General features: G+C 40.5%; 1 protein-coding gene across 9 annotated transcripts in view; it reads left to right on the forward strand.

Annotated features, from left to right (window-relative positions):
- Positions 1–9,297: 9,297 nt before the first annotated feature.
- ephb3b (eph receptor B3b) overlaps positions 9,298–15,967 on the forward strand; it is a 60,993-nt gene continuing 54,323 nt past the window's right edge. For all 9 annotated transcript variants that reach the window (XM_028586852.1, XM_028586858.1, XM_028586855.1 and 6 more), the window contains exon 1: positions 9,298–10,039. In XM_028586852.1, the coding sequence (XP_028442653.1) occupies positions 9,976–10,039 (64 nt within the window). In that variant the 5' untranslated portion in view covers positions 9,298–9,975. The remainder of the gene's footprint in view (positions 10,040–15,967) is intronic.

Consider the following 15,967-nt stretch of genomic DNA (forward strand, 5'->3'; position numbering starts at 1 on the left):
GTACGGTTCATCAGAACTGCTTGTCGGATGGTTGAATATCTTTGAAAATCCCCACACTTTTTTCATGCTAGATCGCGCCACAGACTGACAATTTCTGTAACTTTCTGAAACCGACAATATGTCATTCATACCCGCTTTATGCCATGACTGTCCAGTAGTGAAGATGTGAGTAAGGAGATAGGGTTTTAAATTCTCTCTCAATCTTGTTTAATCCTTGAATAGTACACTACAACTTTTTCTATCACTTTTCCTGTGAACAACCGAGTGCAATGTTAACAATGACTTCCAGTCTAAAAATGTTTGCCATCATCCCATATTTAGACAATTATCAAGTCTCCCCCTCTCTATCATGGTTGGCTTTTTACCTTCATGTGTATTCGTTCAGGTATGAACAGTTTTGATTTCCGCGGAGGTTGGACAAACACTAGTTGTTATAGAGCATAACCCCACCCTAAATGAGAGAGTTTCTGGATCGACACGCTGATATTGAAATTTATTGTTAAAGCTTATTTTTCAATACTGACATCCCTTATACCTCTATTGTATTGGGACAGAACAAAATAAAATCTGCATGACGGTTAAACATGATGAACCAACCCTTAAATACAATATGTGACTTTGTTGTTTAGGCAGCCAAAACTAAGTACTAAAAAACCTAGCAACCTGAACAATGTGATTTCACTTTTATTTAACTATTAAAGGGTTAAAAATCAAATCACTTGTGCCTGTGTAAATTTCATGACTGTATTGAGGTACAGTGGCAGTTATGGAATTGTCCTGCTGTTGTTGTTGCTTTAAATGCTAACTAGTGCTCAGGGAGTATCATCTGGTATGGAGGAAGAAGCTAAAAGGGATACACACGCACAAAATGCCAGGCCTGGGTAATAAGTACTTTGGTTACATTACGCATACGCAAGGTAATAAGGACATAGCACACACACACACACACACACACACACACACACACACACACACACACACACACGCACGCACAGACCATCTCACACCCATCCACACCGAGGTAACAAGGGCTTGGCTTACACATAAACACTCCCACAGAAATACACGCTGAATGACTACAGTGTTACACCATCTTGCCAGGTGTCTGTGCTCTCTCACAACATGCCCAATAGCCAGCAGGCCAAGCAAAAGACCAGCTACAGTAACTAATTGACCAGCTGACTCCATGTATACAGTACCACTACCACCTCTGCAAAATAATTTACTCTCTATTCGGGTTTAAGATGATTCAGCACTGCCCTCTCACCCATAAAGGCAGAGTCATTAGAACATTGCAGGCATTTACTCCAATATGTGGATGACATTTCCTATTGAGGGCAGTGGTGGTTAAGGCTATCTGCTTCCCATTACGCACCCTTTGGGTCAAGGTATGTCGTATACATGTGGTGTGATCATGCAGAGAGAGAGAGCAACCCGATGGGAGGCATGTTGAATAGTAGCGAGGGCTAAACTGAAACCATGTGCTTTTGTGGTTAGAAACTTTGTCATGTTGAGCTGGGCATTGAGGGGGAAGAAAATCCCTTTTCACCCGACTGACAGTAACTAGACAGGGATGATTTGTTGTGATTTGATGCTCATAAGAAGTAGACACCAAAGCTATTGACCTCTACTTCAGTCAATGGTCTTCTGTGTAAGATATGAGTGTTGCAGTAGCTACACTATCACAGATTTTGATGTTCTTTCAAATTGCAGAAAATTCCTCCAGGCCTGTTTAATGACTTAATTTCCTAACTTGTTTTTGAGGGATGTTTATAGTGACCTCCAATAACCTACAGTAGAAAGCATCTGCCACCATTTGCCACTGTTGGGAACCCTCAGGGTCACAGACCTGCATACATGGAAGATTGCATTTTGCAGCTAAAAGGTCAAGGGTCAACAGAGGGTTTCTGGGTACGGATGAAGAACGTGGCCCACGAGGGAGTCTCTGTGTTGACATTGTGTTTGGACACTTTGAACAATGTTATCTCAGACAGTGTGGGGCACTGGGCCAATCAATCATTCTGTTATTGGACCAGCTCCGGTGATTATTCATCCTGGACCTTTGATATCGGCTGGCGTCAAATGATTCCTGCGTGAGCCTCCTTCTTCCCTCTCTGTCTCGACTTTGTCCTTGGGAATTAGTCACGCCTGTATTGACTTCAAAACATTTTGGCACAAGTTAAGCTTGAGATGTTTCAAGCTCAGCCATGGTTGTAAGGAGACAGCATATAAATCTGGAATTTACAGGCAGGCATACCTCGGGAGCAGAAGAGGTAGCAGGTCGCACATTTGGAAGGCCATGCATTTACAATGGCAATGATAGTAGCAACACACAGGACTTTCCCATTGTATTAATGGGAAAAGCTCTGAAGCGTACAGTAGTGTTTCTGCTGGCCAGTGTACCTGCCTTGACTTCCCCCCACATACTCTGCCACTTAGGCCAGACAAAATACTGTAATACAGAGAACAGAGGCACAGTGGCAAAAGAGCAGGCAGAGAAAAACTGAAATTGAGGGTTGAGAGGGAGGTGTATGGACTGATGTGTGTTTGCTTTTCTACATGACTTTTAGCAAGTGCTTTTAAAGTAAGACATTTCTATTTTGGACACAAGTTGGTTAAATACGATGATTAAAGATCCCCTCCAGACATATTTTAAGACCAAAACAAATATGCTGCTTGGAATAGTAAGTTGGGTCTCATGTAGTTTTTACGCACAAGGGTTCAACTGCCGAGTTAAAATTCTTGAAATTACATTTACTCCTGCCCCTTTCAAGGTCAAATATTCAAGTGAAGCAACAATGAAGGGGACTTTAAATGTCATTTTTTTCTATTCTTTTACAATTGTGATACATCTATACCCAGTTCAGCCTTTGTATTCTAGAAAAATTGTCTGACACACAGCTTTGTTGTCCTCATTTGCACCGGTATGTCTATTTCTGTGTGTGTACATTGAGAGCAATGGAAATACCAGAGTAAAATTATTTGTATGTGTACACATACTTGGACAATAAAGCTGATTCTGAATATGGACACGAAATGTTGTGACAGCAATATTGGACGAACTGAACATGCTATTTTCAAGTCACATGGAAATATTAGCTAATTGAGTTAAGCAAGTTGAGCATCAGTTAAGTTATCACTTTCAGTTTGTGCAACTGAAACATTGGTTGATGTTAGGATGAGGCTTTTGTTGTAGCTTAACGTCTTTATTTACAGTTACAAGCTTCCTCTGAAGTCAGGAACTGAACCTCCGTTGACAGAGTTGGAAGCAAATGTAATCACTTATCCACCAACTTAACCTCAATACCTGGATTTCCCACCACGTGCGTGTGCCTGTCATACTACAGTCTGTTTCTGTGCACATTCTCTACGTGATCCTTTCATAGTGCCAAACAGTAATTTCTCTTACTTTTTGTCCACACAGTGTGTAATTTCCATGCCCAGGTTGTTTGTCAGCATGTGTGTGCCTGTATGACACCGTGATCTTCCTACGTGTATGACTGTGTCTATCTATGACTGCCTGTCTGCCTAAATGTCTGTCGGCACAAAGGCAGCGGGGTCGTGGTGATGGGAGGTTGAGTCATAAATCTGCAGCCACCGTAGACAGTGAAGTATATCTTTTTTCTGTTAGTTAGAGAAGGTGCTGAAAGGTGATAGATACTCACCAGAGACAGACAGTAGCTGGTTGTGGCAGAAGTTGGGGTGCTGGTGGTGGTAAGGTAAGAGGAGAGAGAGTGTGTGTGTGTGTGCGTGTGTGTGTGTGTGTGTGTGTGTGTGTGTGTGTGTGTGTGGGGGGTAGGGGCACAAGGAGGTGCTGATTTACAGCTGGAGGCGAGACAGTGGATTTGGTGTTGGGTGTGTGTGTTTGTGCTGGTGTGTGCAGAGGGGTTTGTATGATGGTGGTCTTGGGGGGTTCAGCTGAGGCTGCATTTGTGATCCAGTGTTAAGTGCTCGGTCAGTGGTGAAGGCCTTTAGGATTAGACCCCCACCCCTCCCCACCCCCTGAACTCTTGTAAACAGCCCCCTTCTGTCCCGCACACACACTCTCTCGCATGCACCTCCTCTTTGCATGGATTCCAGCTGTGAGCCTTTGTGAGATTCTCCAGAGCCTCCCACCACCAGCTCCTACAACCAGTACTTTTTGCCTGTTCACACACACACACACACACACACACACACACACACACACACACACACACAGACACAGACATACTAATAGTGCTCACTCACATGTCAAAAGACACTCTAACATAACCAACAGCTCACCATTCCCTTAATATTGCCAGAGTAAAGTGATCCCCTCACACTCACATCACATTAGTGCTGCTATTAGACCATACCCAGACATAAGGACTCTAGGGTGTGTGTGAACTCTGCTTTTATGCATGCTAGAGGGAGTGACTGTGTGTTTGTGTTTGCGATTTGTGAGGGAGGAAGGGAAAGAGAAGTGTGTGTCAAAAAAAGGTCTTGGGTCTGTGTGTGTGTGTGTTTGTGTGTGTTTGTGTGTGTTTTCGTGTTGCGTTTTAAGAGAGAAAGTAGAGACACTGATATCCTGGCATGAGATGAGTGGGAGGAAGGATGGATGAGGTTAGCAAGGGTCTGGCGAGGGCGCAGTAGGTGTAAGCTTGAGAAATTTCCATATGGCAGTAAAATGTCTACCACTTTACTTATCGAGTTTCTAATGTGTGCCAGGTGCTTCTCACGAACACTTAGTGAACCATTTCTCTGTGTCTGTGTGCTGTATATGTGTATGTGTGTTTGTTTTAAGTCACATTTGGAACAAATTGTGGACTCCAAACCAGATCAACCACTGCCTCGGGACAATATTGGTTCTCAATTTGGTTTCAAAGCAGTTGCATTCAGGAACAGCTAAAATATCTTCTTGTCCTTATTGGGGAGATTATAGGGTAAAGGTAAGTACAATGGTTAGGGTCAGGCATGTTTTGGTTATGGGTAATGGTTACGGTATGGCTTCTAGGAAAAAAATATCAATGCATCGTCTCCAGAAATAGGCTATCTGTGTGTGTTGGTGTATGTTTTCAGCACTAATCTTGACCCGCTACAGTCATTATATGTCGACGGCTTTATATAAAGTTTTACTGCTGCCATTCATAGACGAGAAAACTCTCAACCGTCAAACCAGACCCAAATGACACACACTATAAAACGTAGAAAAATAAACCTGCTCTAAACATTTAGTAAAAACCCAATCATAGGTACCGAAGCACAGAACCGTTGATTTATTAATGTGGATGTTACAGTCATTGGAAAAAGCCCCCACCCCCACCCAGTGTGTTGGTTTATACCAAGCCCATATTTATGTTTGACGCACTTTTTTTTTACATTGGCAAACAGAGGGGCTTTCAACAAATCTCTGAGACTTACCCCCTGGTAATCTTTTGTTTATCATAGACCAAGATTTTAGCTTTCTTTTTCTCAAACCCTTTAAAGGTGAAACAGACTCCCGACAATAAATCTGTAAAATCTGTTTTCTTTTCTTAGCAAAGTTGCTCTAAAGTCTTTCTACCTCATTTCCTTTTAAGAGCAGTCTTAAGCGTGTAGAAGGAACAGAGGTGGCTGTCCTGAACTCAGTGTGTTTCTGGTTGCCCTTTAATGGCGACCAGGCAGGAGAGCTGGGGCTTCAGTGGTTTTGGCAACAAACAAGACTTCTTTGAAGCCGCCACAGATCCTCTTACCCATGAAGCTTCACTCATGAAATGATTTTCCTTTCAAACGGGCTATGTCTACAGGAATTCTTATGGGAATCTGACAAATTTTATGTCCGCGAGACCTACGCCCCAAAATACCTTGACTAATTCTGAGGGAGCTCTCAATGCCTTTTTTCCCTCTTTGCTAGTTTCTGAGTATTTTAGCACATCAAGACAAAGATGCTAAAGTTATTGGTCATAGAAAATACACGAATTAGTCTTTTTTTTGCATGGATATATTTTGACCATGAGATTAAATAAATGAATAAAGTATGTATATATAAATATACAGCATCTAAATATAAATTGTAAAAAAGCAAAATCCTGACAGGTAGTTTTACTGTAAAATCAATCCATCATTTACCAAAAAAAACGTTGTCTCACCTCTTCTGAATATGAATATTTTAGAATTTCTAAAGGTACTGTATATATTCACAATAAGAGTCTGTATATGACACCAACAGCAAAGCACTGTTTACAGCATAGTACTGTTGTTAAAATTAGTTATCCTGCTTATAGGAACGTCAAAACAACATTGATAATACAGTAATGTTATTGTTAATAAAATGAATACATTTTCTAGCAGTGTGTTGTCCTAGATGCTGGGCTGCTATATCATTAAACAACTGCAATAATAATCACAGGAGCAGAACAATTGTTTAAAGGAAATGTTGTAAATACACTGTTTATATTACCAGCAGAGGTTATTCTTTCATTATATTTCTTTTCATGTGGTATTTAGGTAGATTTGTGTCTCTTAGCTGATATCTATTCACAATAGAAACAGTGTGGATTAATAGTTAACCTCATAAAATCTCCCTCTTGTCATCTTTATAGTCATTCTACGAAATATATATCATATTATGTGAACGTAAAAGAAGTTTTCAGACACGAGGGAACACAAAGTGAAAACATCCCTTTGAAAAGTCGGCCTGTAACACCAAGATGGAAAACTTCAGCGTGTTTCTCATTCACATACAGGAGTCCAAGCTTTTCTTCTTATTTCTCTGGTCGCTCCAAAATCCTGAACAGAAAAACTAAAAAGTGAAGGGATGGGATTTAGAGCAGTGCTACAAGTGTTTTCAGCCAACTGAATCTTAACACTCTGAAAACAGAAGTACAACACATCAGCAACTCTTTCAAAGTTATGTTTCTGCCATTAAATAAATTAATTCAGTTAAATCTGTATTGGGTTGTATTCTCACTTTAAAAATATTAGTTTTTGACCAATAAAACCAAAGTACTGGAAATATTTATTCTTGATGAATGTCAACATTTCTGCCGTTTCACATTATATCACACTATAAACTAGAGGTAAAAGTCAGTTTTAAAATTATTTGAATATAAATCTAAATAATGACATGAAGTGGGAGTTTTGGTGATTACAAAAGTAAAAACTGCTGATCACTGTAATACTGAAAATACACTGAGTTATACAAATTAGCCAAAAGGCACAAGATTACCTTTTTAAACTATTTATTACCAGCCAGTGTGACGGTGGCAACACTGACACATAAAACACAGAGACACACAGCAGAGCACATGGTTACATCGGTCTGCTTGCACCTCTCAGGAAATGGCATCCAATCACCTTTCAACTTTACACTAACAGACCAGTCATTTGGCTTCACTTTGACATTTCACAGGTCTCGTTTCCTCATAACACACCGACAACTTTTCTTTATTTATGTGCAGAACAGGCGAAACATTCTATTGTATCAACATAATTGTTATTCTCTGCACACAGAATAAAGGAGAAGCAGCCTGACGATATACTGCAAATCACTTACATTATCTTTAATACTAATAACTTTATGTGTAGCTCTCCACTTCCTTCTGATCTCCAAATACAGCAGAGAACACATCAATATTCAACATGATTAATAATGTAGTTGACTCCTGCTATATGGTAGCCTAGTATTAATGCTGACTGTGCCTAGTTCAGCTTCTCATAGCCCCTGTCAACTGACGCTGTTATATATAGCCTATATGTCTGACTTGATTAAATGCATCAGTCGGTTATTACTGAATTAAACAATACAAATTGGACACAGTATTACTCAGCATTTAAGTAAGAGTGGAGATTATAGAAATATTCCCTATGCATCAGGGTGTGCCTATATGACTGATGTAATGAATGATAGACTTTGTTTTGTCAGCAGCCCTGTAATTCCCCCCACAGATCATAGGATTTTATTTAAGTGACCAAATGGCTATTTCCGTCCACCATGACCCCTTAAACTGAAGCAAACGTATTTATTTTATGTAAATAAAAAATAAATATAAAAGGTTGCCGTTTGGACTGAAATGCATTATCATTCCTGAATGATTCCCTAACTGTGTTCACTGCTGTTTTGAGAATAGACCGAAGCACTTACTGATACTTACTGATAGAATAAAAAGACTGCAAAGGCAGAGGGATTGAGGAGAAAGGCTGTTAAAGCCTGGTCGTGACAGATTCCTCCATGTTCAAGGAAGAGGGAAAGTAAATTGCGGGTCTATAATCCTGCAAGGAAAAAAAACACTGCCTGATGTAATTTGCCTGACCAGTTGAGGTAAATGTCTCACTATTATAAACACAAACGAGCGATTTAAATAACTGTGCAGTTTTATGTTCCGCTCAAGTAAGCGTCGCGTCCAGGAAAGTTTTTCTTTAAAAGAAAACGTTGAATCCACGGACTCTTGCATTTGAAATTAGTGAAGAACTTTGATGTTTCTCGTGAGAATATCATTGTTGCTTTAGTCTTAAATTGCATATTTTATTTTATTTTGTATTTTTTTTAAACGAAGTCTAGAATATAAACGCATTGGATATGATGATGTCACTATCATACTCACAGAAAAGCTCTAAAAATGCGAGGTGCTTTTTTAATCTAGGGGGTGGGTCCAGTGTCCACCGGAGCTTTTTCTTTCTTTCCTTTTTTTTCTCCCAAAATGCGTTAATATTGTTGAAGCCACGCAGTTGAAGGGAGAATAGTTTTAATCAAAGCATAAAGTCAGCAGAAACTTCCTTTCTCCACTGCTTAGAAACGAAGCGACCCGCAGGGAGGCGCTGTGTGTCCATGTGTGTACATAGGCTGGGAGTCCCAGGGAGGGAAAGGCGGAGTGACACGCTGCATAAAGAAAGATAAAATAGAAGAAGAAAAAAAATTACCAACATGACAATTACGCCATTAGTTTAAGTCATGCAAATCCTTGAACATTTCAAGTGACGATATAATTCAAAAATGTTGCGCAAAGTATTCCAAACGTATCCCATTATTCTATTTTGGTCACAGAAAGGTTTTATATCAAGAGTGTGGTAGAGAAGATCGTTTTGTATGCTGTCTTAATCGTGCTGAAACTCTGGGAAGACGTAAACATGTTCTGAACTTACCCTCGTTTTTTAAACAGACAAAGATTTTATTTTGATTATAAATGTGAGACTAAATGATTGTCATTTTTTTCAATGCAGCTGCTTCAACCCTAACCCCTCCTCCTGGCGCCCCCCTGGTCTCTCTCTCTCTCTCTCTCTCTCTCTCTCTCTCTCTCTCTCTCTCTCTCTCTCTCTCTCTCTCTCTCTCTCCACTCTGCTGTTATTCCTCCACAATCGTGTGCTTCATTCCAGTGCACAAGCCGAGCGAAGCAGACTGTCCACACTGCAGCCAAAGCTGATACATTCGCTCAGGGAATAAATCTATATAAACCGCGCGGCTGTTTCTTTACAGGAATACCACTTGATCGTGGACGCATGTGAGCGTGCACATGCCAGGCTGGGACTGTACACCATGGCTCTGACACAAGTGCGGCTATCTCTGCCTCTGCTCCTCTGACCACAGAGAAAGTCTTTGGATCTCCTCGCGAAGGCTGTTATTTCTTTTTTTCCCTCTCCCCATTGACTAACAACGACATATTGCTGGAAATCTTCTCTGGATGGTGACCGCGGACTGGACTACCTGTTTTCAGCTGATTCGCTCAATGCGAGGGGAAGGGACTGGAAGTCTTGCGTCCGCTGCCTTTTCTCTGGTTTAATAAGGCGCGTTGGAGATCACTGAAAATCGAGAAGGGCTGCTGTATTCACACTTTTTACACTAAGGGTGTTATTTCCTCTGAACAATCACCTTTACGTGTTTTTGGTGAATGGGGGTAACTCTGGTCCTGGGGGCTTGACACAGCTGGGACTGGGACGGGACTGGGTGCGTGGAGCGTCAAATCACCCAGGATTGTGTTCCCTTCTCTCTCTCTCTCTCTCTCGTGGGTCTATTTACATGTCCGACCCGACTGCTTTATGACAATGGATTACTTTCTGCTTTTATGCAGCCTCTTGCTGCCTGTGGTGTCCGCCGTTGAAGGTAAGAAATTTCATCTTCACTTGGTGTTGCGTTGCAGGATGCCTTAAGCGTATTTTTCCTCCATATAAAGCGAGTCAGCACCCATGCCTCTCAGAGGCTGGGCACCGCAGCGCGTGAGGCTCCCGTTTACCTAAATTCTTAATTTTCTACTATTCACGAATTGAAACTAACCTCTCATTTCCAAAGTGACCATCTGGCTTGTTTTAAGGGATCAGCAATGGCATTATTGGCTTTACGCAGCCGAGCGCTGTGGCCGGTACAGGTTTCAATACACAATTGTAATGCGCGTCAAGGAAAGCTCATCCATTTCAATGGTAGTTGTGTATTCTTTTTTTGTTTTTGTTTCATCAGCTATTGTCGACAGCTAGTGCTTTCTTCGTCACTTAAAGGAAATTAGCTTCACACTGTATCTCATCGGGGACTCGCGGCTCCAAGACACCCCTCCCTCTCCCAGACACTTTCCCTAAGGTCGGCTGCGTGTATTTTAGGGCTGTATGAGTGTGGCCTTTTGACATGTGGACTATTAGTCTGAGGTCAAAGTATACACTAAAAGCAACCGATAATCGTCTATTTTGATATTCAAAAGCTGCTACATGATTTTTCTATTTTCAAAGTTGCTTTGAAACTCAAAAAGTAATTCAGTAAATACAGTCAAGTGAACTGTTATCTCTGTGTAACTTCAGTTTTCGTTTAGTTAATATTTGTTTCATTAAGTGGCATCGACTGATTATTTACATTTCTGTTTTATAACAGTTGTTTCCAATAACAAAGCCGTCTGTTTAGCTGAGTGTTGATGTTTGCCGTGCGTTAAATCGATGGGAAATTCTATCTGTCATTTTTTTTTGTCCACCAGCGAGATAGTGTCCCACTCTTCTATTATTCATTTCTTACATATGGGATGTCTCACTCTGCTCTGTTTGGGTAAATAAGAATGAGGAACAGTGGAAATAAGGTTGAAAAGGGCCTAAAGCTTGAACTATGAATGCTGGAGCGCAGGCGAGGCTCCCGCTTGGCTTGTGATGCCAGTAGGAAAGTAGGACAGTGGGCCACAACGCCTTTCTCTCTGTGCTTGTTTCTCGACCTGTCTGCACAATGCAGACAGGTTTTTTTTTTTTTTTTTTCTCAAAACATGTGAAATGCGTCTGTCATTGACGTTAAAGGGACCAAGAATTTGTCAAGGCAATTTTTACTTTGCTTGACAATTATACTTAGCGTCCAAGCTTTGAAATAAAAGGACGCCTACAGTGAATGGGCTGCCTATTTCCTAGCTGGAGCTCAAACGACGAGAGACGTTGCTCTGAAAGGAAACGCTAATTTATTTCACTTCAATTTATACAACATACACTACGATAAACAATTTAAAATGAAGGTTATGTTTTGGTGCTTAGCCTATACACTGTGTGCATTTATTCAAGTTCATTTCTCACTTCCATTTCAGTGTATTGACCCTAATTTGAGAAAACATCCGTTACAGTCGGTGCTGAGTAAAGATTACACGCTGCTTCTTGAACTCTTCATGGAATTACCAAATTGGACTAAATTGCTTTTTAAACCAGCTACTGTGTTCGCTGCCAGGACCATGGCGTGAAGAAAACACCCGTGCGTGAAAACAGTGCAAAGATTGTCTGATAAGGTTTGCTGTAAACCATTGAATAACAGGGGTGACCGAGGAAGGCTACGATAAGAGTCCCAGTACAGAAGTGACTTGACTTAGAGGCAGTCTGATGATGTACTGAATTAATTACCGTCCCGTTCTGTACACCTAGATGGATGGTATGGCTTTAATTACAACTTTCTAACATCATCTTCAACTGAACAAAATTATTTTGAAACTGGAGTTCTTTATTTTGCTGTAGGGACCCCCTGGACCCACTCAGTGACCCCTGCAGGTCACCGGACCCCAGCTGGGACTCTCTGACTTAAAACACATGGCTTGAATGGATGAGTGGATACTTGTTGTGCAGAGAGAGAGAAAGAGAGAGAGAGAGAGAGAGAGAGAGAGAGAGAGAGAGAGAGAGAGAGAGAAAGAAAGAAATAAAGAAAAAAAGAAAGAAAGAAAGAAAGAAAGAGAGAGATAGAGGTGTATTCTAGTAGCGAGTTGGCTGCGCGCAGGCTTGAAGTTGATGTATTTCGTTAGAACAATCTATCCCATACATAAGTGATGCCATAAATTGTACCCGACTGACCTGGCTGGGGGTTTACCAAAGCTTTTAATACAGCCGAGTGATTTATGGCCGCTGCTGGGTCTTCTCTCTGGATATCTGGGTTTATGGCGATTTAGGGGAGAAACAAGCGGCCTGGTGGGGAAGTTTCCCTGCCCTCACCGCGCGTCTCTCCGGGTCCCGGGGTCACACAGCCCGGGGAAATGCTCTTAATGAATTCATGTTTTTTTCCCTCTCTTTTCTCCCTCCTTTTCCTTTTTGTTCACACCCGCTCCTTAAATTGTCATCTAATGACTCAACGCTATCAATCTTGTAAATTTAGTTTGCTTTTCATTATTTAATTATCGGCCTACTGCCTAATACACCCAGGGTTTCGCCCGATTCAGAACTTTCAGTGGCTGCAATCATCAATGCTGAATAATATTCTGACTCTGTTAATACACGTTATCTCATTTAACTGTTTGGGTGCGTTTACATAAAAGAATAACCAGGGTTAATGTTATTTTGCGCAGGATTTTGTATTCTTCTAATGGTTGTTTTGTGGCTTTGTTCTAAATAATAAAATATCCGGGTCACATCTTATGTTATATGAATCCGGTTTTTTGGGGGATATACAAATGTGTTTGTTTAATGTGTTAATTGTCTGAGGATCACGACCTCATTAGAAAGGGAAATTCGTTATGTTTTTGGTCAAAATGACAATTAGGTTGTTGCAATGCTGGTGAGGTCAGAATATTCAGTGGACCTCAGTGAGTGTAGGAAAGGCCTTGGCTGTTGAACTCCTGCTATCAGTGTACTGAGGAGACAAATTGCGTCGATGACAGTTGTCTGTAGCGCACAGGCGCTGTGGGTAGTCCTCTAGTGTAAATGACTTGTGATGGAGGGAGGAAGCACAGAAACAAAGGCAATAGGCACCATAATGATATTCGGGCAAGCCATCGGTCAGTACACCCAGCTGTGCATCTGAGTATATTGTCTTTATGTTTATTTTTAAGACTTTACCAGTATGTAAGCATTAAAAGGAGTTTCAGGTGGACAAACTTACTCCGGGTCCCGATTTAGGTGCCACAAATGAATAGACTTGTGTTCAGTGAAAAAGTTTTGCGTGTATTTATTATGACAAAAACGTCAACCCCGTTATACTTACACTTTAGCCAAAAGCCCAAAGTTCTTACGACGACTTCCAGTGGAACAACTCTCACCTGGAATCATTTTCTGTCTAAACTGAGACAAATGGGCTTTTATGGTTGCAGCTCAGGGTTCCCCACTCACACTCCATGTTTTTTTTCTTCTATTTATGGCGGTGCATTTCGTGGAGTGATTACGCACAACCAGGACCTTTGAAGCGCACATGTTTATGTTTTTATGTGAGTGAGATCACACCTCCACAGGAGCTTTCCTGTGCCTGTTTGCAGTTGGCACATTTTTCATCTAACTCTCTCCCATGATTTATTCTCCCCTGCTCTTTCTTTAGTAGAGGACGTCCCCTCGCCATTATCATTATTTTATTGTTAATATTATCAAACATTGGCTTTAAAGTGGCAAATCCTAAATTGTGAGGGAGTGGGCTTGCAAATTATAATTTCCGGTTGAAGATCAGCAAGCAAAAAATGCCCATACGAAAATATGTTGATTCGAGAATTAAAAAAAATTAAATAATCCATCCTGTTTTACTACATGCTATATGATGTAGGCAAGTTTCGTCAGAAGTGACAAATAGGCAATGTAAAGTCCGTTACCATAAATATAAAACATGGCTAACCATAAATTGAAGTGATGCGATTTTACTTTATTTTAAAAGAATTGCAAACATGCTTAACTGAGGTATTTTTTCACCCTTAATTACGTTCAAATAGCCTATATTATATGTTTGGTATTTGTACTCTTTGATATTAATAAAAAAAACAAAAATGTACAAATTCAAATGTATGTTTATAGGTTTGGGACCGGCTGCATCTTGCTGAAACTCAATTAACATGAATGATGAAGGGCATAATGGGGCCATTTTGTCCGGCACACTTGCTGTCCAAAGGCCTTCATACACCAGACGTTATTTAAGAGCCGCACAAGCATCAGTCATGTGTGGCCTGAGCAGGACTCACACACAGGACGCTGCTTTGTTAAACTTTACTCCAGGAGCTCCTCTACCCCTTTTACATAACATTTATAAGCAAATTACTGAACAAATGTATTTATGCGGACAATTGAAGTGACAAAGGGAACTGTTAGTGGCTCTGTGGTGGCTATTAGGCCTACACAGACCATTCAAGGGCCGAATGGCAACTTGCTAAAGAGGCGTGTAAATTTGCAAAATAAAAGCAAAGTCAATCTGGCAATTCTACTAATGAATCATTCCCGAGGTGACATGTCTATCTATCTATCTATCTATCTATCTATCTATCTATCTATCTATCTATCTATCTATCTATCTATCTATCTATCTATCTATCTATCTATCTAATTTATTTAAGAAATAAGATACTGCTGGTAGAGATGTAAAAAGATAGTCGCTACGATGCGCACACACAACACACGAAGTGTTCAAAGTGTCAATTGATGCTGTCTTATTGATCGAGCGAATCAGAGCTGCTCAGCCTTTCTAAAACCGCAGAATCAGGTTTGATGCTGAATACTGCCTAGTTGTCTTCCTGCAGGAAGCAATCAGTAATTCATAAGGATATTTATCAATGTGTCCCCATTGGCTGGGTGAACGATGACTTCACTTCTCATGCAATATTCACTAAGGGTTTCCATTAATAATAACAAAAGTAATAATAATAATAATAATACACCTGTATCATTATTATGGTATTATTATTGTTATTGTTATGATAGTATTTCCTGTAAGTAAGAATGTAGGCTTACAAAAAAGAAAATAAAGAAATACATTTTGTTAGCAGGGAAATTGTAAATAATTTGACAAAAATATAAATGTATGAATAGAAAAGGTTCCAACATATTATTTTAATTAATATTAATAACAATGATAATTATAATTATTGGTCAACTGTATTTGTTTATATATACTGTATATATATAAAAAAATTAATCCAACAAATTATTTTTGCCCATCATGCTGATATTTTCAAACGGTGCTTCTTATTGGTAGTGCATTTGAATTTTTAAATAATAAAATAACTTTTAAATAATAATTTCTTGCTTCAGAGTAAAAAAAATAGCACAGCAATCCAGATCCATCTCATCATTCACATATATGCACTTATTTCAAAGAATAAATAAATAAAGGAAACGATAAAGACACTGTCCATCACCCTCAACAGTGTCCTGGTGTATTGACCTCGACAGAGAGCACAGCCAGTCGCTAGGTCACATAGGCAGCAGCCATGTTGAACAGATGTACAGTGACTTAGGTTCAGATTGGCGTAAGGCGCTCAGGAAGAAGGGGGAGTGGATGACGACATGTTGTGAGTTGGGGTGGGACGGTATGGGGGAGAGCTGTGAGGTGGTGTTTGGGATATGGGGGCAGATTTGGATCAGAGACCACAGAGCAGCAGAGTTGACAGACTTTACAGATGCAGCGGGCCTGCGGGAGCGCTCATGTGCACCGACTGATGGTTCACGGCTCATATGGCGGCGGGGAAAGATTCACCGAGCTGGAATTTCACATGTAGGCAAGCAACAGCCGTGTCAGGCCCGCTGGGGCCTTCATACACCAGGAAGTGGACGAAGCAGGGTGACCGATGAATAAGGCAGCAAGGGTGAAAATAGGGATGTTGTGAACTCAGTTTTGAGTTTTTAGCACTGT

Source organism: Perca flavescens, chromosome 9, assembly GCF_004354835.1.
Source record: "Perca flavescens isolate YP-PL-M2 chromosome 9, PFLA_1.0, whole genome shotgun sequence".
Taxonomy (NCBI): domain Eukaryota; kingdom Metazoa; phylum Chordata; class Actinopteri; order Perciformes; family Percidae; genus Perca; species Perca flavescens.